Below are 26,065 nucleotides of genomic sequence, written 5' to 3'. Positions count from 1 at the left end.
CAGCCCCGCTTGCCCAGATGCATGCTACTGGGCCCAAAAATGTCTTCCAATATTTGAAGGCCAATCACCGGAAGCAAATTGGTCCAGAGGGTAGAACTAGGATCGGTGAGGGGCAACACATATAAAGACTTTCAAGTAATTAGAACTGTTCAAAACGGGGCTGAGTTGGCTTGGTGGCTATTGAGGCTCGTGGTGGTAGCCACGATACTCGGTGGCAGCAAGGGTGTTGTAAGAGGGCAGGACGCACGGAGGGCTCTGATTGCACAGCTTGAAGTCCCCTCCCTCTGGGTGCCTCCCCGCCTCTCGGGCACCCTTCCTCCATGCAGAGAGGCCCCGGCTGCTCTGGCCCTGTCTCTGAAGAAAGCAGACAGGGTGGGAGCTGGACGGGGGTCCCACGCCGCCCGTAGAGCCTCGGGGCCGTAGAGGATTTGGTCAGGCTAGGAATACTGGGCAGGAGGGTCTACTTGATGTCCCAACTCAGCCTGGCTTCCAAAAGATTTCTGGCAAGGAATGCTGTGCAGGTCACCCCTCCCCAGCTCCCCCCCAGCCCCAACCCCTAGCCCTAATATCACCCCAGCTCCACGCCGGCACCCCACCGGGACTCACCTCCGAAGGTCATCAGGCGGGGGCACCCCTCGGCGCAGGTTCACCCACTGCTGAAGCTGGTTCATGGAGCTCTTGCGCTGGGCAATTTTGTCGGGGTCGGTCCGCGGGGGGAAGCTCCGCTGATGTCCCCCGCTCTCTGAGTCCTGCGGCGGGAAAGCTGTGCTCCCGGGCCGGCTCGGGGAGCTATACTGCCAGCCGTTGGGCTGGGCGGGTTGGTCTCCTCCCCCTGGGACCCTCGGGCCCTCGGGGTAAGGGCTGCCAGGCTCCGAGGCTGGTTCTGGTCCGGCTTGGATGCCATTGGCTTTCACCAGAGGCTCGCTCTTGACTTCGGGCCTCTCGGGCTTCCTCTCGGCCTTCTCACAGCCCCGGCCATCACCCTCCCCTCGAGTCTTGGCCTCGGGCTCCGGCTTGGGGAGGCTGTTGTGGGATGGCTGGTGGTGGTATTTGCTAGGTGGGATGTTCTCGGAGTCTGGCTTCTCGTGGCTGCGGGACACCAAGGGAGATGTTGTAAATACCCCAGGCCAGTGCGGAGCTGGGCCAGGGGTGGTCGACTGGGAAGGAAAAAGCAGTGGAGAAGGGAGGGCAGGAAGGTAGCAATGGAAACAGGATTCAGTGAATGACCATTTTGTTTCCTAAATGCCCCCCAGTTGGCCTTCTCGCTCCAGCCTGGGCAACCACTATAAAACATCGTCCGAGCTTGCCTGTGCACGGTTTGCTCGTTTTACCCTCCAGATCACTTCCACGGGTCACTCCCTGCTCCCTCCCGCTGACCTGAGCTGAATCCAGCCTTCAGAAGCTGTGGCCAACCCTGACCTCCCCCAGACGTGGTCTCCTCGGCCGTCTGTCTCGGCTCCAGCCCCCAAGCTCCGTACACACCCTACCAAAGCTTCATCACGGTGACTGTCCTTGACGTTGGCTTGTTACGGAGCTTGTTACCGGTCAGCCCTGTGTCCTACACAAGTTCCTTAACTTCAGCGAGCCTCGGGCTCCTCGCTGGCAGGAAGGGTGGACCAGCCCCTCCTCCGGCAGGACTATGAGATCAAACGCACCAGGCGCCAAAGCTGTCGCCTCAAACATCCTCGGCTCCAGAACAAGCTTCCTCCAGGACTGACTCTGTCAGAACGTAAGCTCCACGAGGCAGGAGCCTGTAGACTCGTCTTCCCTTGTTTTCCTAGCACCCGATTCGGTGCCTGACACATACCTACTTACAGTAAATATTTATGGACTGAACGAGCGAACTTCTGGAAGTGAGCCCCCACCCCGTGACGTGAAGATGGAGTCTCGTGACAACGCGTCCCCTGCGGCTTCCCAAATCCAACATACTCGAGCATCCTTGTTGCGACACTGCCTGGTAAACATTTCTCAGACCCCAAAATAGACTTGGAATCTGTCTATACTGTAAAACCTCCTTCTTCTGGATCCCTGTTAACATCTACCTCAAGACTCCACAGGCTCGGGGCACCTGGGTGGCTCAGTGGGTTAAAGCCTCTGTCTTCAGCTCAGGTCATGATCCCAGGGTCCTGGGATCGAGCCCCGCATTGGGCTCTCTCCTTGGTGGGAAGCCTGCTTCCTCCTCTCTCTCTCTCTCTCTGCCTGCTTCTCTGCCTACTTGTGATCTCTGTCTGTCAAATAAATAAATAAATGATCTTAAAAAAAAAAAAAAGACTCCACAGGCTCAGTGAAGACAGGCCCCGAGGCTGCAGGGGGGCGGCAGGTGAGGATGACGATGGGGCCACTGTAGGCTGAGTGTCTGCGGCACAGCCTGGTTTTGCAGCCACACCATGAGGGATGATTCTAACTGCTATCTTCGAGCAGAGGAAATCCAGGTTGAGAGAGGCTGAGTAACTCACATTGAGGGTCATGGTGTGGGCAAGGCGCTGAGTGGGGATTCGAACCCAAGTCCACCCTCCTCCAGAAGTCATGGGCTTAATGCACACAGCCAAGACTAAACAAGCTAAGGACCCTGGTCTTTGGCTCCTGGCCAGGCCCAGAGGGAACGTGACTTCTCTCTTGGCCTCCACCAGCCCAGAGAGAAGAGGAAGAGCCAGTCAGGGGAAGAGAGACTCCAGGCCCGGAAATCCCGAAGCCAGGCCCCCCGCTGGGAGCAAGGAGTGGTTCACATGTCCTCAGAGGTTCGAGCCAGCGTGCTGGGCTCAGGAGGTCAGACACTGGGGTGCTTCCTCACTCCTCTTTCTCTGGCACTCCCCACACCCAGGACCAGGGCCCTGGAACTCACCTGTGACGCACAGCTTGGGGCACCGACTTCTGGGCTGGGGGGATCTGCACTCGGGCAGCCTCCCCCATGGCCTGGATCCAGGTCTCCTGCTCCTCGGGGCTCTCGGCGCTGAAGAAGTAGGTGCGGACCCCGGCGTGCTCAGCCTGTGGGGAGAGGCAGTGCGTGGGACCAGCCCCGGCCTCGTCCACCCAGCACGTAGTCACCTGTAGGGAGAAGACAGCCACATCCACAGGACAGGTGGTCAGGCAGGCCATTCCCTTGACCTGTAGCTCTTCCCCTGCCCACCCCTCCCCCGGAGCTCAGGAGCAGGGTGAGGAGGATAGCCCCCAGCTGGGCCAAGGGCTCCAGCTAGCATACAGACAAGCTCTCTGGACCTAGCCGTCCAATAGCCAGATAAGCTCACCTGCCCCACAGGAGATGATTATAAACAAGAAGGACAATTACCACACCCATGCTCCCATCAAATTCCATCTTTGATTTGAAGGGCAATTATTACCCGATGTCTGGGACAGATGACCCCCACCCTGCCCCCGAGCACAAGCCAGTCTTGGCTCTGGCTTCGAGTCTGAGGAGCTAGTACTGTCTCTCCTGGGCAGAGAGACAGCCAGGTCTCCGTCTCCCTGGGCGTGCAAGGGGCATGCACTGACGATTGGAGCACGCTACCTAGTCGGTGGCCGCGGGCAGGTGCGGCAGGCGGGAACCCAGAAGAGAGCTCCTGTCCAGAGGAGGGGTCCTCACGCAGTCAGAAGGAGGAGAAGCAGAGAACAGGTCAACCAGACACCAGAGGGGGAGACAGAAGATGATGTGGCAAGAATATTGAGGAGCAGAGGGAAGTGGGGAGCGAGTCAGACTACCCCCTTCTACTCGTTTTCACACTGCCATCCGGATGGGACAAGGATGGGGAATGGAGAGCTTGTCCCAAGGCAACTGGGGCTGTTGGCGGAGAGGATTCCAGGCGTCCCGGTGCTGATCCTAGCTCTGTTCCCAACCAGCTCTGCAGCTGCGTTTGACTTGGGTTTTTGTTCTGGCCTGAAGTGATGCATTTGTCTATGGGGAAGGACCTTCCTGGTAAAGCTCGAAGTTCTCAGGCCACAAGGGAAAATGCTCCAGAGCTGAATTCTTTCTGGGACCTCGGCGTACTCTCCCGGTGAGACCTTCAATCTCCCAGAAAAAGCAGGTAGCCTGGTTTACCCCACTCGACATGAGAAATCCAAGTGATTAACAGTTTCAGATGTGAACCTCCCTTTGGTCTCTGACTCCGTGGGTGTTAAATCATGGGTCTCTCAGGGTGGGAAGGGAGAGAAGATAGGGCTTTCCTGGCCAAGCCCCAGGGCTCTCCTAAGCAGCAGGGTCAAATCCCCACCCTCCAAATGCTTTCCTGGCTGGACCCTCACTCTTCTGTACCGTCCGTCCCAGACACACGATTCCTATCCGATGGGAGTTGTTACCCAGTAACATGTCCTACTTCCTCTGGATCCCGCCCGATCCCACCCTCTAGCAGGGGGCCTGGCTTGAGCGCAGACGATGGGAGATGCTTCCAGCCAGCGAAGCTGTAAGGAGGCATCTGGGGGTTGAAACTGCACAAGGATACAGAGGGGAGGGGCCCCGGCGAGCTCTGGTGTGGAGGACACCGGGTTGTTGTAGAGAAGAGAGAGACAGAGGTGCGCCTGGTGGGTGTGGCCTGGGGCTGGTGGGAATGGGCCACAGTGAATTAATTTGCTAGTGAGTGTCTTGTGCGTGCAGAGCTCTGCTCTGGGCACCAATCACAGGAAAACAGACATGCTCTCTGCACTTGAAGAGCTCACAGTCAAGCTAGAGGACAAAGCATACCCACAGGGAAACAAGGAGAGAGCAAAGGCACAGGAGCAAACGCTTGCAACAGGAGAAGGCGGGGGGCCCTGGGCAAAGACAGGGCAGTGGATGGGCAGCCGGAGGGGACAGCGGCCTGGCACCATGAAAGCAAGGAAGGTACCCCAGTGCGGTGAAGTCCACCGAGCCCCCACGGAGCTAGATTAGGAAGAGGTTAAGTCTTTCCGCAGCAGGCTGGGCAGGGCTAGTGCCCAGCTCATTATTCGCCATCCAAGACTTTCACTTGGTGGCCGCAACAGGACAAGCCTCCCATCTGTCTCCACTCCCCACCCTTCCCTGGGGAAGGGCCATTGAATAGCCACAATTGGAACCCTTTGTGGGCCACTGAACTTGGCCCTCAGAGTCGGGTTTTAAAGAGACAGTGAACTCCTTGGGGGAAGGGGAAGGAGGAGAGGGGCGGCTGTGTGCAGAGAGCTGGGGCTGATGGCAGGCGTGTTGTGTGTGTGTGCGTGTGTGCGTGCGTGCGTGTCAGTCACTTGGGACGCCTGGTGCTGGCGCAGCTCCGAGCTGCAGTGTGGCTGTGTCTGTGCACAGGTCTGGAGGGGAGGGTGAGACAGGCTGTTGGGCTGTGTGGGGGTGTGTGTGTGAATGTGTACAGTAGGGATGTCTGTTGTTGGTTAAACAACCTGTTTCCACTTCCCCGGCGGGAACCCCGCTCCCTGGAGCCAGTTTTATTAATTGTTCATTGTGTTCACACCTCTGGCAGACAGGACCCCAGGAAGCTTGGGACTAAACACGTGCCAAAGAAGGCCCTCCTTGTTCCCTAGAGCAGCCCCTGTGCACGCTGCCCTCCTCTTTTCCACGATCAGGTGACCGGAGTCTGAAGGACAGAAAGGGGCAGAGTCTCTGAGGTCCTACAGGCTTGGATACTGACCTGGCGTTACCCGCAGTTCCTATCATCATCCCACACCATAGCTCTAGGTTCTCAGGGACTTGGACAGCCCTTCTCAGCTAGGGGAGGGAGGGCTTTCTGCTGAGAAAATGCATAGCTGGTATCCTAATTTTATATTTGGAAACGAAAAGGAGACTCTGGTCTTTGCATTATAAAATACAAAAAGGGCACTGGATTTTTATTGTTTTTAGTGGGTCATGAATTTTTAAATGTGGAAAAACACCAGCTTGCGACGAGCCCATTGCCCGCCCATCTCTGATGGGTGGGTCCCCCGGGGGTTCCCAGGGAGTGACACAGAGCCGGTGGGTGAGGCCCATCTTCTTGGGCTCCTGTTCTCCCAAACTACAGTCTGCGCGAGGTTGGCCTTTCTCGACTGTCATCAAACTCAACTCCTAATTTTCTCTAGAGATTGAAATTTGAGCAGGTTTGACTGGGGGACTAGTTCCCTGGGCCCAGTGTAGGGAGGACTGCTGTCGAAAAGGGAGGTCAGAACACCACCAGTCCATAGCCCCTGTCCCTGCTGCCGGGCCATCATGCAGAGGGTTCATGGGTTCAGGACATAAGTACTTCTCCCCCAGGAAAAACTGCGGCACCACTGAAAACCATCTCTCTCAGTCCAGCCTGAGGGGAACCACCCGGCTGACTCCCGAGATTAGAGGAGGTGGTCTTGATAGAGCTGGGACTGACTCCAGGGGCCACTGCCTTCTCCCTCCTTCTACTACCACTGGGGACTCCTTAGGGAGGGGGCTCAGGATTCTTCTCCATTCATTCATGCCCTCGAAGAGCAGGCCTCCCTTCCGCACCTGGCCTGGGAGAGGAAAGCCAACTGACCTTAAATGTGTGTTTTCGGCTGATGTTGTCCGATGGCTGCACGGCGGCCACCCGGAAGCTCAGGAGGGGGATGCTCCCCAGGATGCTCTCCTCCTTCTCATCTGTCGGGTACACAGAGGCCCAGGTGAGACGCGTGTGCCTGCTGATTGCACGTGCGCAGGGAGAGGGCAGGCGTCTATTGTCCCCATGACGATGACAATAACCCTAACCCTAATAACAATAGGCACGTGTGGCTCGTCAGGCATTCTGGGCCGCCAGCCACCAGCACACAGGCTACACTCTGCACAACACGGAGAGGCACGCTCCCTGCAGATGGGGAGCCTGGCTTGCAGACACCGTCCCAGAGGCTGGGACTATAGCAGTGGCTGGGAGAGAAGAGCCACCTGCCCTCAGGGAGCTTCCCTTCTGGGACGCAGGTAAGTAAAAAAGCAGCAACTACTGTGATGGAGGGTTTGCCGTCCTTCGGGTACTGCTCTAAGTTAAATGCCTTAATGGGTTTAACCCTACCCACGATTACCACGATTACTCCCATTTTACGGGTAGGGAGGTGGAGGCACAGAGAGGTTAAGTAATTTGTCCAACATTACTGAAGGAGAGTGCTGGGTTGGTCTTTGGACCCAAGAAGTCTGACTCCCAAGCAAACACTTTTTTTTTTTTTTTTTTAACTCCACCCCGACCAGGGACTCAAACTCACAACCCCAAGACCAAGAGTCTCCTGCTCTACTGACTGAGCCAGCCAGGTGCCCCTCCCCAGTAAGCCTTCTGAGCCACTGTCTCCTCTATAGAGCCTCCCTAAGCAAGACGACTCCAGGAGGGGCACACGTAACGGGAGGATAACGGGATCGGGCACGGCAGAGCAGACAGTCCCATCTTCTGCTCTGGCTCCTCTGGGTAATGGTTTCCAAGGTTCTCCCAAGCACCCAGGAGCTTGCTCTGTGCTCTCCTGACAGGGGTCTGCCTTCCCCTTCATGGCCCCCGTGTCTCCACAAGCAGAGCCCCTCGGCCCTCAGGTCCGCACACAGGCTAACAAACAGGCTTCTCTGTAATTCATCCTGGATCTCCAAAGGAGCCCGACGGATGAGCTAGTCAGGACCGTAGCTGTCGGCCGGAGCCACAAACGGGTGGGGGTGCTCTGTGGAATGGGGGGGGCAACTCCCCACTTCCCCGGGATAGTTCTTTGTTCCCAAGGGTGGAAACGCTGGAAAACCCTCCCTTAGGTGTCAGAAGGAGTCTCAGGGACTATAAAGTCATGAGCACCCCTTCTCCCCTCCCTCATCACATGAGAGGCTTGGCTTAAGGTCCAGCTTCCTCTGCAGAGTCAGCAAGGCACCCAGAGGGAGGCCAAAGCCCAAGGATCAGGAAGAGCCCGGGGCCGGGGACTCAGGGCTTCTTCGGGAAAGCAGAGGCTACCGTCCTCTGGAGGCAGTGGCCTTCTGCCAGGTAGTGTCCCGGCCAATGCTTACAGGGTCTCTTGAGAGCATCTCTCAGTGGGTGGTGGTCCCCATCACGGTGCCCTCTGAGTTCACAACTTTTCGGTTTCTCCCCTCACGCTGGTCCCAGAGTCTCTCCCCTGCAGAGATCCTGTCTTTCCTTTGGCTTCCTTCAGACTCTGGCTCCATCCAGCCCTGGGTCCCAGAGGCCCAGCACCAGGGGCCCGGCCCTGGGCAGATTCTTCTCCCCCAGTCTTGGCGTTTTTTCTGTGGCCGGACCCTGTCTCTGCAGCCCCTTCCTGATTTCTCTCTTTGGGATTTAGCTGGTAGCATCTCAGGGCTCAGGGACAGCAGCATTCTGGAGGGGTCACTGGGTACAACCTTTGTGAAAGTTAATGATTCACTGCCTTGCCCCTAGGAGGCCCAGAGAAGTCAGGGCTCTGCCATGCCCAGGGCATGGGGGAAAGGGAACAGGCTCTCCCACTGCAAAACCGTTGTACCTTCTCTTCCTGTGGCCCCACACCAGTGTGACAGGGCCGTCCCCGTCCTCATCCCTCTCTATCTCCCTCGGGATCTCCTTGACACAACACTGCTGTACAACGATTTTAAAAATAACTTCCTAGAGGCTGCCTCACCAAAGTTATTAGGTCTCTCTCTCTCTTTTTTGAGAGGCTTGGGAGTGAGTGCTGGCGTGCGCACAGCAGGTGGATGCTGGGGCGTATTCATTTACTCAACACTGATTGAGTGAGCACCTACTATGTGCCACGTGCTGTTTTAGACACTGTGGTCATCGCAGTGAACAAAACCGAGATTTCTGCCTTTGTAGATCGGCTCACACGCTCCGGGTGGACGGGAGGAAGATCAGCACACAAGCTCCGACGGGTAGGTCACCTGCTCGTAGTGACTAGGGGCCTTCCTCCGCTTCCTCCTTTTCCTAGCCCATCCCCCACCCTTCACCCTCGGCCGCATGACTGTGCTGTGTGCCCACTGTGTCCCCCAGCAGCACCTGGAACTCTGCCTGAAACCTGGAGGGTGCCTGGTGAATACTGTTGAATGTCAAGTGAGTGAGTGACCACGTGAGCAAGCAGGCTCTGTCTTTATCCCACCGTCACGCCCCATGGGCGCTGGAGGCTATGGGGCAGGTTTGCACCCCGGTCCCCACCCCCACCCACGTGACCGACCAACATCCACCCGAAGCAGAACCCAGGGATCTGGCAGAATAAGGAAGAGTGGTGGGCCCTGCCTTCCTGCGGCCCCGGCCAACCCCAGGAGAAGAGGCAAGCTCACCTTTATAGTAGAAGAGGCAGCGATCCACCAGGACGAACCAGCGCTTGTTCCACTGCTTAACCCCAGAGCTGGCCTGTGGGATGCGAGCGGACAGAGCGGAGGGACTATGAGCTGGGCATGGGAGGAGGGATGCAGGGGGAGGAGCTTGGCACCAATTACAAGGCCATCCTGCCTCTGGCCGCAACTCTGCCGCTAACAAGGGCAGCCATACCCCTTGAGACCTCAGACGCGGGAAAGTGACATGAGATCATTGTCTGTAACCTTCCAGTTCTGTCGTCTCAGGCCTCAGCGTCTCTCCCGGGGAAGAAAGAAGGGGTGAGAGGTGAGCCAGAACGAGGGGGCAGAGGGTCGGCAGGGAGGGTGGGGAGGTCAAACCGGGAAGAATTAGTGGATCCCGGGACCAAGGATACCCCTCTTCCTTCACAGCAAGAGGGACCGCCTGAGGACGAGCCAGTGGGTTGTTCTGACAGGGCTGGCGACTCAGCCTATTTCTGTCATTCCATCTGCCCCTTAGGAGACTTGGCTGGGTTCCCAAATGTGACACTAATTTTTCTGTGTGATTTTGGGAAGATACTCAACTTCTCTGAGTCTTTGTAGAATTAGGAGAGTCATTCACAGAGATATAACAAATATCAAAAATAGGACACGGGAGGACATACCAAAATGTGCCAGGGACCATTATTGCAACTACAGAGGAACCCGAGTGACCAGGAGAAAGTGGAGGTCCTGGTGGGCGGACGGCGGAGGAGGCCTCACCTGTTTGAAGAGCCAGCCCGCCTTGGTGACAGGAGCAGAGAGATTACGCTTCATGGAGTGTGAGCGCTTCCCAAAGGCGATGGCCTTGCGGGACGTTCGGGTCGCCTGGGGAGGCAGACAGAGAAAGCCGCCTGACTTTCTTCCTCTCCTCCTCTCTGCTCTATCTGTAGTGGATGCTTCCCTTGGTGGGAGCTGCGGCTCTCTCCACGCCTCAGGTGTCCTCACCCTAAGAGCACCAACTCAAGGGCACAGCTTTCCAATTCTTTGGCTCTTTTTCTCACCACTAAAACGGGGGCTCAAAAGGACCGTCTGACCTGTCTCACAGCGGTATGGATTTTGTTGTTGTTGTTTTAAGGAGAAAATAAGAATTCTCATTTCACTCCTGGGCTATCTTTCTTCAACTGTCTGGAAGCTGGTCTTCCACTGTTCAGCCTTCTCATCACTGTCAGCTTCTAGAACATTCCTTCAGAGTCGTAGGATTCTGATCTCAATCATCCTCTTCACTCTAAGTCTAGCCGTCCCTGTGGCCTTGCCCTTGATGATGACCAATCCAGTGCCCTAACCTCATTGTACCGTGATAGCCTCAATTCCAAAACCATTTACCACTACCCTGTCACTCACTCCCACGGCTGCACCTTCGACCTGACGCCCATGACCCTTCGCCACTAACATCTTCAATTCCGGGATTCCCATTTCCTGACGTCATCCCCTCCTCTGGGCTTTCTCACTCCATTACTCAACACCACCAGCCAGTCCCCAAGCTCCTCAGTCCTTCCCTTTTCTTCTGGACCAGCCATGATGTCCTGGTTGTAGTTATTTCCCTACGAAGCCCAGGCTCCACACTGGGGCAGGTCAGCTGCACTCTCAAACACCCCATCCAGCGTCACTGCTTGGAGCTTCTCTACAACTCAGAATCCTAGAGCCGTCAAATGATCCCCTTCCTGCACTCAGGGCCAGATTATGGTTTACGATTACAGAGCAGCTGGAGGAACAGCACAGAGCCCTCCGGCCCTCCAGTCCCCAGCCCCAGCCCGGCCCGGCCCCCTCATGCCGCTCCCTGCCCTCCCCCTCCCCCACGCCCTCCCCACGGTGGACCCCGCTCCGCTCCACGGAGATGAGCCAGGCTCTCAGACATGCTCTTCTTAATTTCACACCCTTTCACCCAGAAAATTACTGTCCTCACCACTGTCGCCTCTTTCTCTCCAATGTCAGAAGAAGAGGTGGCGTCCTCCTTTTCAAGGCCAACACGTTCCACCCACCATTTCCTGAGACTTTGCTCCATGGATAAGCTCTTCTCCAATCTGTCTTCAACCCTGCCTTCTCCACTAGCTGCTTCTCCTGAGCGAACATTCTCAGCTCTCTCCATCTTAAACCATCAGTCGGTCTCTGTCTGTCTGTCTGTCTGTCTCGCCCCCTCAGCAGCTCTCTCTCCCTCTCACAGGGCTACACCCACTGGGCTCCTCCCCCCTCAAACTGAGGTGCCCTGAGGCCCTCAGGCAACACCTCCGCTCCTCTCCCTCTTCCTCACAGGACTAGGGTCCTGGGAAGAGTCCGGATGTTCGGATGTTCACTCCTCACAGACGACATTGACCTTTCTGTCCTTCCTGAAACCCTCCTTTTGGTTTCTGTGGCAGGATTCTTTCCTCCACCTGCGGCCCCTCCTTCTCAACCTCCACTTTACTCCGTTGGTGGACCTCAACCAAACTTCACATCTCATTTTTCTACATAGACAACGTATCTCATCTGTACCCGCTGCCTCAGCTAGCAACGGTATGCCGGAAGTTCTCTACTCCTTATCTAAGAACTGTCTCCTAGCCTCACCCCGTTCTGTAAATGGCTGTCCAACCAGGGCTTAAATACGTGCAAAACCAAACTCATCTTTTTTCTCACCAAGCCTGTTCTGTATTTCTTTTCTTGGCTACTCTAATCACCCCAGTTGCCCAAACCCTCCTTCTTCCGCTCCTTGTATGACATTTGCGCAGGCCAGATGAGTCTATATTCCTAATGGTCCTCGGATCTGTTCTTTCCTCTCAGGCCATCATCTCTTCTTGCTGCGTACCATCTATCATGAAGTAGGGTTGCCTTTCTAAAACACAGTGGCATCATGATGCTCTCTTAGCATTTCGTAATTCCCTCTCATCACTTAGAAGGGAGTTCCATTCCCTAGCATGGCACACAAGGACAGGCCTGTAAGATTTGCCGGGCCCATGACCTGCCTTCTGCCCCTCTATCCGATGAGTCCCTCACCGTCAGGCCAAACTCCTGGTGGTCCTCTCCCGCGCCCCTGTCTTTGCTCTCCGATAGCGGACGTGGAGAGCCCCATCTCCCTTGTCCTCTGACAAATCCCAATTCATCCTTTAACCCCAGGGCAGGCACCCTGACTCCATAAAACCTCCCAGATCCCCTGGCACAGTGAGCTGTCCCTCTACTCTGTCCACTCCTGTGCTCTAAAGCTTGTAACACTGCAAATGGAACAGTTGGCTTCCCGGGTTCTTCTTTAGACTCTGAGTTCTTTGTAGGGAGGAAGTTGAGTCTTTTTTTTTTTTTTAATTTGTTTATTTATTTACTTGTCAGAGATAGAGAAAAGAGCACAGCCTGGGGAGTGGCAGGCAGTGGGAGAAGCAGGCTCCCTACTGTGCGAGGAGCTCCAGGCGGGTCTTGATCCCGGGCCCCTGGGATCCTGGCCTGAGTCAAAGGCAGCCACCCAACCACATGAGCTACCCGGCGTCCCAGGAAGTAGAGTCTTATTCGTCTGCTCATCACCAGAGCCCAGCAAAGTACCTGGCAACAGTAAGCACTTAGTACATACTGCAGAAGGAAGGAAAGAAGAAACAGGGCCTTGTCAGAAAGCCCACCCCAAACTGGGGAATATGATGATTTTCTAAACTTTACTGGTATATATCCACATGTAAAGACTGAGATTAGGCACCTGAGGAGGTCACCCATCCCCCAAAGAATAAGCAACTCCCCAAATCCTTCCCTTCCTCCTCCGTCCGCCATCGGCCACAGCTTTGCCTCGGCTCTGCAGCCCGACAGCGGCTCCCGCAGCTCGCCCCTTCTGCCATTCTCCTGCCAACCCCTCCAGGCCCTCGCCTCCTTATCTTTCAGCCACAGCCTCCCAGCAACCCTCCACCTTAGGCTAATCCAACCATCTGCCTTCCCTACTTCCCCAGCCAGGCTGGGAGCTGCGCTGGAGGAAAACCACACACATCTGTGGACTAGAGCCACTCACTGTCAAGTCTACGACCTCAGATGACCCTTCAACGCCATCACGCAACCTTTCACATGCCCCGTGTTGACCTCTGCTCCTGTTCTCCAAACCCTGGGCATATTCTCAAGTCCGAGTGCCTCTCCACTTACCCCACTCCTCTCTGCAGAAAACCCTGCCTCCCACTTCCCCGTAGAAGCTGAAGGTATCAGATGGGAATGTCTTTAACTTCCTAGACCCACACTTCCTAGCTTCACAGACCTTTCTTCTGCAGCTCAGGAGGAGGGCCCCTTCCCTGTGCCAGCTAACAGCACCTCTGCGTCAGACTTCTCCTGTCTCCATGGAGATGAGACGCACAGCTGTCCGCTTCCTCCTAAACCTGGCTACTGGGCCATTCCCCTCCTGCTCGCACATCTCGAAACAAAACAAAATGACCAAGAAGACCTCCTGCCATCTTGCATGTCTTCTAGCTTCGACCCCCTGCCCCTCATTTCCCCCAACAGTCAAGTTTCTTTATAAATGTATATTTTTCAATATTTCAAATATTTCAGAAAAGTAGGGAATGAATCACCACCAGGTGTTGGGTTTTATTTCCTTTGATAAAACACGGCAAATAGAGCTGAAACTCCCTTCGAGCCACTCCTCAACCTCATTACCTTTCTTCCTTCCTAGAGGCAACCGCTGACCCAGAACGAGTCTGCCTATCCGTGGTTACACGCTCTACCACCAATTTACCTGTCCATGTGTGCTGGCGCACTCGCGAAGGCCGTTTCCCATAAATGCTAGCGCGTCTTTCATATTCTGCAACTCAACAGTACATATTCGAGATTTATCCTTGTTCATACCTACAGCGCTCGTACGATTTAACTTTTGGAGAACGCTCCGTTGTATGACCAAACCCCTAGAAGACTAGTCTCTGCTCCTCGTTGTCTCTCTGACTCCCCCCCCGCCCCCCGCCATCTCCTCTTTAGCCCCTCCGGCTGCCTTCTGCCCCCATCCCACCACTGGTCAAGATCTCCAGCACTAAACCTCAGGGACATATTCAGCCCTTATCTTACTGGACCCCTTTGCCACATTCTTCTCTGGATTACCTCTTCCTCCTGAGGCGCTCGTTCCTTTCCGAGCTCTCGATGCCATATCCTTTAGGAATTATTCCTCTTTTGCTGTCCCCCTACATCAGCGGTTCTCCATGGGCAGGGGAGGGGGCGGTTTGGTCTCACAGGGGACACTGAACCATGTCTGGAGACACTGGTTGTCACAGGCCGGGGGCTACTGGCATCTGATGGGCGAGGGTCGAGGATACTGCTCGATGTCCTACAGTGAGAGGACAGTCCCACACCACAGAGAACACTTTGGCTCCAAATGCTGATGGTGCCAAGGCTGAGAGGCCCCGGTCTAGAGATGGGTCTTCTGCAAGGTGCTGGTAGGACCCCCCTCTTCCCTTCCCACTCTCCACTCCTCTCGCATCACCTCGCCTGCTCTGGGAAGCCTGGGGAGACAGCTGGACGGGCTCTAATGTTTCCTAGGACTCCTGCCTGACACCTGGCCTTGGGAGCTAGACTTACCCGGATGCTGGGCCGCTCGGGGGGGACCTCGGACACCATGTTGTGCTTGGATACGTCACTGTTGGTGATAGCCGGGCGTTTTCCACCTGCTTTATTGGACATGTCCAAGGCCGATCTGATTTCACGTTGACCGAAAGAGAAGAAAGAGACCCGTCAAAACCTGTGAAGAATGCAGAGGCTCCATCCGGATTCCCCACCGCACCACCCATGAGGTCACCTCAGCTGCTCCCTCTGCTCTTCTGAGGCCACATGCCGGAATCTTGAAGAGTTTCCTCTTTCTTTCCTGTAAATTTGTTTTAAAAACCTAGACCTTGGGATTCTGGAACTCCTATTCCTTCTAATTGAAAAGACATAATGGCGCAGCGGGCTATAGGAGTCATTTAATTATCTTTTTTTTTTTTCTTTCACGGGCTGAGCCAAGATCCACCGAGAGAGGAATTTGCATTTGGCTCTCAGGGTCTGTCAGCTTCCCTCAGCACTTCCCTCAAAGGGCCCTGAGTGACAGGCCCACCTCAGACCTGTCTTGCTCCTCCAGCACCCACCAGCCTGAGATCTGGGAGAGGCGGGAAAGGGGGTGAGGGCATCAAGCCTGAAGGCCCTCAGAAGCTCCATTCCTCAGGACTTTGGTTAGAGACCCTAAGTCCCTCCACTCTCCACCCCTCCCTTCCCCTTCTGAGCTGCAAAGTGTGGGGGTAGGGGTTGGATGAGCGGGATGGGAAGGTCAAGCAGCCAGCAGAGGGGCAGACATACGTTTTCAAGTTAAATTTTTTGTTTTCTTCTGGGACCTGGCCAGTCACTGGGTGTAGAAATGTGTTCCGTCTTTCATTGTGGCTGTGGAGGCAAAGAACAGACAGAAGTCGTGTTAAAGATGGAGAAGCCAGAGACACTAACTAAAGGGTGGGCCAGCCCTGGGCAGTGACAGGGAGGGGGTGACCACGTAGGAGATCGCCCCTCTGTCCTCTGTGGGGTCTGGGCAACGCAGGATGGAGGGCTGGGCAGTAGAAAAAGCAGCTGCAGTGAGGTGGGATAGGAAGTTTCACTAGTCAGTGCTAACTACTGATAGAGACCCTCGAATAAGCCCCACTTAACTCCCTCAGTGGTGACCCTGGGAGTGTGTACGCGGGTGGGGGCGGAGACCTCCATCAGCCGAGACGTCCCGTGCAGCAGGTTCTCTCCCAGAACAGCTCCAGCCAGTGCTCCACATAAAAATTGCTCACTCATTATTTGCTGAAAGAATTCTCCCGTGAGGGGCGCCTGGGCGGCTCAGTCCTTAAACCTCTGCCTTTGGCTCAGGTCATGATCTCAAGGTCCTGGGATCGAGCCCCGCATCGGGCTCTCTGCACAGCGAGAAGCCTGCTTCTCCCTCTCCTACTCCCCCTGCTTGTGTTCCCTCTCTCACTGTCTCTCTGTCAAATAAATAAATAAAATCTTAAAAAAAAAGAATTTTCTTGGGACCTTGGACTCCTTCCGCTCCTGTTTTATGTACCATCTCTTTCTTTAGGTGAAGCCAGATTTCTGGAAACTCCATTCCTGGGCTTGGGCAGGGACCCACTCACACTTGGAGTCCAGGGTTTCTGTGTCTCAGGGGCTGAGATGCTGCTGAGACGTCAGGGCTGGCAGGCATGGAGGTGAGTGCCAGCTTCATGGTCAGACCCAATTAAGGGCTGCTGGGGCCTGGCTGTGGGGTAGGGTGCAGGGAGGACAGCCTGCCAGGAAGCGGGGTCTGTGCAGACGCAGATGGGGAGCAGAGCCATGGACACTCCTTTGGGAAGGCCTGCCATGGCTCTCTGGCTGGCTGAGTGTCAGCCTAGCTTCCTGGCAACTCTGGGGGGAGATAGGGGAGGAAGGGTAGTAGATAGAACTTGGAGGGGGGCTGGTGCCATGGGCTAAGCCACACATGGCAGCCATTTGAGATGGATTCTGCAAGCAGGGGACCACTTGGCAAGAATGTTCCTGATTGCAAGCATCTAGTCAGTGGGGGAGCTGGGTGAATTTTAAGATCCTCTTCACCCATCCCTCTTGAGAGATACTGTGAGAGCCCAGGCCAGGTTCAGTCCACCGTAAGAAGCAGGCACCTCGACAGAGCATGCTGAGGCCACGTTAAGCTTGGGGGTCCTAACGCCAGGCCACTTGAGCACCCCTACAATGAAGACCCGGGGCTGCTTGGCCAGGGGCAGGAGGAAAGACAGCCTGGCTGGGTCCCTTCAGCTCCTTGAGTGAAGTAACATTTTGTTGCAAACCCTCCCGCCACAATAGTCCAGGAATCCCACTCCTGGGGCTGTCTGTTGAAGCTAATAATAACATCAAAGTGTGTTTTTTCAGTTTCCAAACCAGCCCTGTTCAGATTGGATCCAAAGGCCTGTGACAGGGGTGCCGGGGTGGCTCAGTGGGTTAAAGCCTCTGCCGTAAGCTCAGGTCATGGTCCCAGGGTCCTGGGATCGAGCCCTGCATCAGGCTTTCTGCTTAGCAGGGAGCCTGTTTCCCCCCACTCTCTCTGCCTGCTTCTCTGCCTACTTGCGATCTCTGTCAAATAAATAAAAACAATCTTTAAAAACAACAACAACAACAAAGGTCTGTGGCAGATACAAGCCCCATGGGCAGTAGCCTCAGTCTATATGCGAATCTGGGTTTGGCAGCTCAGGCTTGCCGGCCAGGACCCTAAATCTGGCCAGTGTCTGCCAGGCGTGGGCTGGAACTCCCAACACGTTTCTCACCTACTCCCCCGCTCTTCTCCAACTCATTCCCTCCTCCCTCCAACAGGGATACTCTCTTCAACTTAACTGCAGGGGATCTTTGCAAGGAAGGGTAGCTGTTTCTAGTCACCCCCGTCCCTGACTCTCCCCCATCAGGTGGTGGCGGGTAAGCAGTCCGTGAAAACAAGGTCCTCAAGGTGCCAACATTTCTTCTTTTTCCCAGTGGCACACCGCGCCTGCTTGCCACCTCCCACGTCCACCCCCCGCCCCTCCCCAGTCCCCTTCTGCTCTACATGCTCCCTGTGCTAACTGCTGGAACCTTCCCTGCTGGCACTGGTATAGACAGACAGACAGACACACACATACATACACACACAGAAGCACACACACAGCCCGCTGTCAGCTGGCACAGGTCTCTCAAGGTACAGTGAATTTCTCCCTGCCCCAGACTCTCCTACCCAGCAACCCCTACGAATGACGTCCTCTCTCCATCCCGGCGCTACCAATTTCAAAATAGCTTCCCCTTCACAAGCACTGCAATGCAGCAGCCATTGACCTAACTCCGCTTCCTTCTCCAGGTCAGGTCTGGCAGGGCCTTCCCTCCGAAGCCCCCCGACCCGACGAGCTGCCAATGCACCTGCTCACCGAGCCCGGCTCATCCATCCACAGAAGAGCTCCCTACCTGACCCGTCGATCAGCCCGAAACTTCAACATCCTTTTGGCAGCTCTGTTCCCTGTTCGCCAGCCTCAGAGGACCTGCCAGCCACCCTGCTCTTACCATCCCTCTGAGAAGTAAGTCCTCCGGTCCCCAGGGCCAAGCTCAGGGCACGCGGCAGGCTCCGAGGCTGGGGGAGAGGGAGGGGCTCTCGCCGGGTGGTGGCAGGGGGTGCCCAGATGCCCAGAGCAGGGTGAGGTGGTGGCTGTGGCTTCCTAGCATCCAGCCCGAAGGCTGTTGTCTGAGTGCTGGAGGCAGAATAAGGGAGCAGGGATAATATCCTCCCGGCTCAGGTCCCCAGGGAGAAAATGCTGAACTGGAGAGACAGGCGTGCGCTGAGCAGGTGTGCAACTTCTAGAGTCCAACCCCGCCAAGCTAAGGACACAGAGTAGCTGGGCGGGCAGGGCGGTCCGGGGCTGCATTCCCATCTGCACAGCAGACGCTCGCGCCAGCCGGACCTGCAGGAAGGCAGTCTTCCCTGCCTCCCGACCCCCCAGCCCAGAACACCGTGCCCCGGGCTGCAATCCACGTGCTTCTCAGAGACCCTTCTGATCCTGGGGGCACAAGGGTTCAGGGAGGCTCCAGATTCGTGCTGCCCTTGTCGCCGCTGCCTGGAAGCTGAGATGAACTCTCCCCACGCCTCCAAGCCTGCCCAGACTTCTGTGCAGCCGGGCCACAGGGAACGGGGCTTCTGGGCGGCGTCCCCAGCCCGCTTCCTTAAGACCCAGCCCCAGCTGGTGGGCCTTCTGCCTGGGGTCTGGCTGAGGGGCACGTGGAGCTCATGGGCATGGGTGTCGTGCAGCCAGAGCTCATGGCAAGGTCCTGGCTCCTCTGCCCGGGTGAATTTGAGGGAAGCGTCCTCCAGAAGCTTGTGAGGAAGAGGGCGGCCCACAGGGCTCAGAGGGGGTCACCATGTGTTTACTTCTGAAAATCTTCCCAGATGCCATGTGATAAGTCCCAGCTGGCGACTGTCAGATCTGCTCAGGGGCAAGGAGGTTTGCATTGCCGTGAAGTTCCCCGAACTCTCCAGTGGCTGAAGACGGTTAGATCTCCCCTTTTCCTAATGCCCTTCGTGTCTCGGGGCCCTTGGACTACAAGGGTCTTCTGAAGGTCATCTCTTCCAGCCCGCTGCCTCCAGGCGAGCTCACTCTGCGATCAATCTCATTCAGTGTCCTGGCTCTCATAAGGGTTCTAGCAAGGGAGGCTCCAGACCCACTGTTACCTTCTGCTGCCGAGATGTGCCCTTTTGATATCAAATTTCAGTCCTTCCGGCTTTCTGTATCATTCCATTTCTGTCTCCAGATGACAGAATCCTCTCTGACCAACGCGGTTCTTTATAGCTGCAGCGAAGCAGTCTGGTGTCATCAGTGTCCGTTGTTATGCCACAACAGACACTGAAAGGGAAGGGCTAATCTAATTTTTTGGATTGAGGTCAGAACTCAGTCAGAGAACGGTGCAATCAGTGAACAGATAAGCAAACGGACAGCATTATTACTGAACCTGTGATGCGACAAGCTGGTTGGACGCAGCTTGGGATCATCAGCTCCAGATACTTAAGCAACGAATCTTAAATCCGAACAGTATACACATTCAACTATTTCATGGTACTTTTGCAAATGGTGACAAGAGGCTTTGGTTGCCAGATCCCACCTCTCCCCATCCCTGGCCAATTAGCTGAGCCCTGCTGTGGTTCTGGGGATCTGAGCCCTCTGCCTGCACGCGGTAGGTGCCAAATAAATATTTGTTGAATCAAGGAGTGACTGAATGAACAAACAAAAGAAACTCTCCATGCTCTGACTTCATTTTTAACCACCTGCATTTAGAGTCCGACACTCTATTACCAAGAGCTTCCCCATCTCGGCTCTCTCTTAAAATTAATTACTTCCTCTCTGTGAGAGAAGCTCTGTTTCTGCCGGCCTCGCCCCCTCACTCAGCTCCCCTGCCTGGCTCCCCCTTGAATTTATAGCTTGGCTTTGCTCCATCTTCATTAGGAGGCGAAGAAAATTAAGCTCATCTGCACAGGGGGAGGGGGTGGGGTGCATTGGGAAAATGAGTTTTCTTCCTCTAGAAGGCAAATATATCCCCTTTCTCTTCAAGCCCAGCTCAGGGGCCTCCCACAGGCTTTGCTTAAGTTGTAAGTTAAATTACTTCTCCGGTGCCCAATGAAGCTAGCACAACGGGATAGGAAGGAAGGCTCAGGGGCTTCCCCGGCTTGGTGAGTGCTCGGAATCCCTCAGGGTTCAAGCACACAGAATGCCTAGCTGGGTTTCTTTTCCTTCACCACTAAACCGCACAGAATGATAGGTTTCCTCTTTAGGTTAGACATCAGGAAGAACTTACCAGGCACACAATAGTTAAAAAAGGAAAACAAGGCTTGATAACTAGTTTCTTTTCTCTCTTCCTTTTTCCCTCTCTTCCTCTATTTCCTTTTCTTCCAGGGGAATGTCAAAGGTCTCCATTTCTTGGGGACAAATGATTACAAATTCATCTCCAACAGGACCTCCTGAATTCCACCCAAAGAGGGGGAGTATCTCAAACAGTAAAGGAGATTCTGTGATGGGGCACTGTGTGGTCACCGTGTCCGCTGGACCTACAAAGGTGGCCCCAAGGGCCTCTGCCATCAGTGAAAAGAGAATTTGGCAAGACCAGTCTTTCAGTCCAAGACCAGCATGAATTAGCAGTGTGACCTGACTTCTTTGGTTCTTCATTTTCTCGTGCACAAATGAGATACCTTCTAATTCTATGAAATAAGAGCTCTAAGAGCTCTAAATTTCCTTTTCCTTTTTTTTTTTTTAAAGATTTTATTGATTTATTTGACAGAGAGAGAAAGCACAAGCACGGGAAGTGGGAGAGGGAGAGGCAGGATCCCCACTGAGCAGAGAACCCAAAGTGGGGACTCGATCCCAGAACCCTGAGATCATGACCCGAGCTGGAGGTAGATGCTTAACCCACTGAGCCACCCAGGCGCCCCGAGCTGTAAATTTTCAAAATGTGAAATGTTTTATGCATAAGAGATAATGCCTATGACTATGTTGCTTAGAAACGAATCAAGATGTATCCCAGGTGCCAGAGCTAGAAAATGACAACCACACGGTCTCAAGCCTAAGAAGGTGGTGTATGGAGGGCGGGGCATTGCGCCCGCAGGGGCCAGCATTCCGGAAGTGCTAACACCAGCGTATTACAAAGAACAGAGGCCAATCTTCTCCACTTTGCAAACACCCATCTCTCCATCTAGTTAAAGCTTTCCTCCTTCCAGAGACACTCTCAGCCTCCAAGTCCTAGTGACAGCCTCACCACAGAGAAAACCAAGTGCTGGTTTGTCTCCAAACACACTCCCCCAAGAAGCAGCCTCTTTCTGGAGGGCTCCCTGGCACAATGCAGTCAAAAGCCCCCCATTCAAAACAAAACACAACACAAAAGGAGCACGTTCAGCCCAAGTCTTCACGACCCCTTGCAGGCGCACACACGCACACACCCACGCGTCCGGGCTGGACACCCAGCGCTCCCACTGTGATCAGTGCTGAGCAACTAGAAAAATATGTTCGACTCCTTCCAGACTCTGGGCCCCTCCTGGTTATCAGCCCACACCACGCTGCTTCATTTCCAAAGCTCCTGAGAATCTGCTGACAGAGAATTAGCCCTGGCGAGGCTTCCCCATCCTGAGAGCACTCCGGCTTCTGGAATCACACCTCATTACAGGGAGAGAGGGTACGGGGTGAGCAGGGAAGGAGGGCTGCCTGCGGCCCATCCCTCCCACTTCGTTCTCCCCTCAGCCAGCAGATTCCAAGAGAGACTATCCACACTCTAGGGACAGCTGCTGATGGAGGAGGGGAAGGGGTTTGGCTCCTGCTCCCCACCTCCCCCTCTGGATCTCATCATTATTTCTTCTAAAGATCGTATTTATTTATTTGAGAGAGACACACAGCAAGAGAAGGAACACAAGCAGGGGGAGTGGGAGAAAGAGAAGCAGGGGGAGTCGGAGAGGGAGAAACAGGCTCCCCCACCCCACTCCAGCAGGGAGCCCCATGCGGGGCAGGGGCTCTGGGATCAAGACCTGAGCTGAAGGCAGACGCTTAATGACTGAGCCACCCAGGCACCCTTCATCATTATTTTCAGGGAGCTTTATCTGCTCCAGGATTCTGTCCCAATGAGAACCAGCTTACAGCTTACGTTTCCGGGGGTGCCGGTGAGCCTGATTCTGGGAGCGCTCCTGGTCATTCCCAGGGAAGAATTCACTGCCCTAGCCAACATCTCCCCACCAGAGTTCCTCCGTCCTCCTGCCTATTGCTGCCACACAGAGAAGAGGCCAAAAAAGGTCAGGCCCTGGGAGGCACTTCTCCGGTTTCTGCAGGTGGGAAGGAGCCCCTCCATGCCGCACTGTCTCTTTTCCCTGTGCTGCCTACAGGGCGAAGTACCTGCTGTGCACGCTCTGGGGACCCAGCTGCCAGCCTCACACTCGCACTACTTCTCTCCTCTCCTCTCCACCCCTGCACCCTCCCCCCTCCCATGCCACAGTAATTCCCGAAAAGTCAAGAATAGGGTGTCCTCCTCCAAACAAGCTTGGGATGTCCTAAAATGCTAGGCCACTGAGCTGAGTGTCCAGGAGGTAAGACTCGTGTCGCCCTCTTTCCTGCTTCACTCTGCCTGTCCTCACAACCCCCAGCCCCACCCCAGAGGGCCCGAAGTCGGTTTCCTTACCTTCTCTGCCCAGTTATGGAATGCTGGGGGACGTTCACCCAGAGCTCGGCCCCTACCTCAGATAGAAAGCCAAGGAACTCGCTATCTTTCTGTAGCCAAGGGATGGAAATCACAAATCCAGGGGCCAGACTTGGGTTTCTACCCCCCACTATGTCCTTCCCTGGTCTCTCCCTGTATCATCACCTGGCCCCTGCATCATCCCCTGGCCCCTGCCCTGGGCCTGGAAAGTCGCCTCAGACGGCAGGGTCAGCAGGTTGTGTAGTCTTTGGTCTGGGTCAGAGTTCATAGTGTGTGTGTCCATGTGTGGGGGTGAGGGGGGATGGTGACCATCAGGGGAACTTCACAGGGACTTGTCACGCTGATGTCATACCACAGCCTGGATTAGCTTGTCTTCAAACTATTTTACTTTATGGAATTCCGTTTGCCTTCTGAAAAATGAAGATAACCAGGACAGGTATTTGTCCCAAACATGCTGGTTATTAAAATGTTGAAATTCCGCCTTATTGGTCGGTGAAGAGCTATTGTGCCAGGCCTCAGGAGGGTGCCCTCCTCCCAGCTCCCTGACCAGCACCCAGGGCCGCCCACCTCATGGACATCCCGCGATGCCCCAGCACCCTCCAGGTGGGCCAGGCCTGTGTCCTTTCTGGTTGACAAATGTCATTCCTGGCACGGCCATCCCTTAACTGTCAGAGCGCTGGTAGCCCTTGCAAGTGTCAAGATCTGTGATTCTGGGGCCCAGAAGTCATCCTGGGCTGGGCAGAGGTGCTTTTCCCCCTCAAACCTTGAGGTATAGGGACAGGGCAATAATTAATTACCCCCTCCCCCAGCTCTGAGCTGGATCCCGAACTTGTGCCCTTCAGAGGCTGAGGCGGCCCAGCTGTCTGCGTCTGGGCCTCTGCAAGGTCACTGGAAGGACTCTCTTCATCCTGACCGCAGCATATTTGGTTCTGGTGTCCCACAGAGCAGAGTGTCGCCCGCCCCGCCCCGCCCCCCCCCCCCCCCCCCCCCCCGCCCCCAAAGAACTTCACAAAGCGAGTGCTCACAGACCGAAGCAACCAGGCTGATGTGCCTCCTTCCACACCCTCAGAAGCTACAAAGGCCTTCTCGGCTCCCAATCCGGCAATTCGCCAGGGTCAAGTTTGGCACCTAAACTGCTTCCTTGTAACAATGGAACCAGGCACATAACTATACCTTCCGTAGCAGACAACACAGATGAAAAAAGGGGGTGAAACAAAGGGAAAAAATTAAGGCACAACCCCCCCCCCCCGCCCCCCATGGTCTGGTCCTCACCGGGAGGAAAGGAGGAAGGCAAGGCCCATTTCCAAGTCAGGGAAGCGGAGTTCGTCGCCCCAGCTACAGCGACAGGACAGAGAAGACAAAGTTCCTGCTATTTGTCCAACCTGAGTTCCTCGTCTCCAGGAAAAAAGAGGGAAAGAGCTGTGTGATTCAGAGGGTAGATGCCAGCTCCCCCCTGATGGGGACTGGCTGCAAGAGAATGGGGATGAAAGCCACCAACCCTCTCACCCGTAACCCCCGTGAGCTACAGGTCTGGGGACCCCTAAACGTCAGTCCGACAACACCTGCCTGGGTGCGGAGCTGTGGACCGGCTGTTTACGCACGGTGGGAGCATAAAGGCTGTTTGCTGCGGGGGTTGCAGAAGCAGGCTCGTGGTCCCCCCATAGTGGGAAGAGCAGACATGTGCCATTCTGCTTTGGGATATTGGATGGTGAGTGAGAGAGGCAGGAGAGCTCAGCCTCAAATCCCTCTTGGGTGGGTGGGGGGGATGCGAAGGCAAGTTCCATCTGCTCTGTGGTCCCTCCTCTCCCTCCCCCTCCCAACGGGCCAGCGGACTCTGATAAGAGTCTAAGAAGCAGGGGCTTTGTCTGGGGAAGAGGAGAGCAATAAATCAAGGGGGTCAGAAAAGCAGGAGCCTAGACAACTGCTTCTGGGGGAAGGAGTCCTCCCCTGCGAGCGAGTGGGGTAAAGCAGGAGGGATGGCAGCAAAGCTCTAGTGTTCCCCTCAGCTGCCCCGGATGTGGGGTGGGGAGCTGAGTCTGCCCCTGCCCCCCAGGGAGGGCTCAGCTGCTCCTCTCTCCTAAACTAGGAGTCACCAGCATGGGGGACCCAGGTGGATTATGGGAAATTCTGAACACCTCCTTCTACCAGGACTGAGGAGCCTGGAACTTGCCGGTACATGAGCTTGCTAAGGGCTCTAAGAGCAGAGGAGTCTCCCCCAGATTGCTGTCTGCTGTAGGGAGGATCCAGAGGGAGCCTGGGAGCACAGGCCGCCAGTGGAACCAGCCAGAAAATGGCTGGACCTAGGGAAAGTCATTGCCGTATTCCCCCCTCTGTGGACTAAGGGCAACCACAGTCATCTGCCATCCCAGGGAGGAAATGTGAGGTCTGGAAGGGAAAGGACTTATTGAGGACAGCGGTCATGCAGAGACAAAGAGTGGACAGTGTGTGGATTAGCCTTAAGGAAAAGGGTATGAGCGGTTGTGTGAGAGTCTGGAGTCTCTGTGGCTGACCAGTACCGGTCACTTTCCCTTTCTGGGTCTGTTTCCCCATCTGTAACACGGACTGATACTAGAGTTGCTGGGTTAAAAAAGAGCACAAATTTAAAGCACAGAGGAAAATGCTTGGCACATAACAATTGCTCAGCGAATAACTGAGCTTTTAATTATTAATAAAATAAGGGAATCACATAAAACAAGTAGTATTATTCTAAAGCGGTGCCATCCAATTCAGTAGCCATTAGTCATGGGTGGCGATTTACATTTTAAGTCGTGAAATGAAATAAAAGTAAAATTTCAGCTCCTCAGTTAGCCTGTCTCACTGGGTGGCTTGATGGTCACGGCAGCAAGGGAGACCACATCAGGCAGGACAGTCACAGCGCGCGCCACCGCTGTGGAACAGTCCATCGGACGGCGTGGGCCTAGAGGTTCTACAAGCCGCTTTCCAGCTCTAATATTTTTTGATCCTCTGAAACGTTTACTTCCAACCCCGTTTGTCGGTCTACCAGCTGATATCTGCTCAGGGTCCTCAGGGGACACAGGTGCCCTTCTAGCCCTCAGCTTAACCAAGACGAAGGGAATCCGCGGCCACCAACAACAGAGTTAAAAACATCGTAAAGCAAAATGATACATCTCAAAGTCGCATCAAAATGAATTTGGGTAACCCATCATTTTTAAGTCAGAGGCATCAAGACTCCCCTCCAAGGTTTGAAAATATTGTTACTGACAGCCCTGTTGGGGGTGGGCTTGGGGAGACCTTTCGGGG

The 26,065-nt window shown here is 55.1% G+C and overlaps 1 protein-coding gene across 18 annotated transcripts in view; it reads right to left on the bottom strand.

Moving 5' to 3' along the window:
- PLEKHA6 (pleckstrin homology domain containing A6) overlaps positions 1-26,065 on the bottom strand; it is a 140,957-nt gene that overhangs the window by 28,353 nt on the left and 86,539 nt on the right. For 14 of the 18 annotated variants that reach the window (XM_045982824.1, XM_045982828.1, XM_045982825.1 and 11 more), the window contains 7 exons: positions 15,431-15,511; positions 14,681-14,795; positions 9,908-10,012; positions 9,152-9,224; positions 6,435-6,535; positions 2,843-3,045; positions 607-1,089 (listed from right to left, as the gene is read on the bottom strand). In XM_045982824.1, the coding sequence (XP_045838780.1) occupies positions 607-1,089; positions 2,843-3,045; positions 6,435-6,535; positions 9,152-9,224; positions 9,908-10,012; positions 14,681-14,795; positions 15,431-15,511 (1,161 nt within the window). Of the gene's footprint in view, positions 1-606; positions 1,090-2,842; positions 3,046-3,505; positions 4,309-6,434; positions 6,536-9,151; positions 9,225-9,907; positions 10,013-14,680; positions 14,796-15,430; positions 15,512-18,055; positions 19,240-26,065 lie in introns of those variants that run through there. The other 4 variants (XM_045982827.1, XM_045982840.1, XM_045982832.1 and 1 more) reach the window with 3 other exon arrangements.

This window comes from Meles meles, chromosome 17 (genome assembly GCF_922984935.1).
Source record: "Meles meles chromosome 17, mMelMel3.1 paternal haplotype, whole genome shotgun sequence".
NCBI classification, from domain to species: domain Eukaryota; kingdom Metazoa; phylum Chordata; class Mammalia; order Carnivora; family Mustelidae; genus Meles; species Meles meles.
This window is presented reverse-complemented; position numbering and strand designations above follow the sequence as displayed.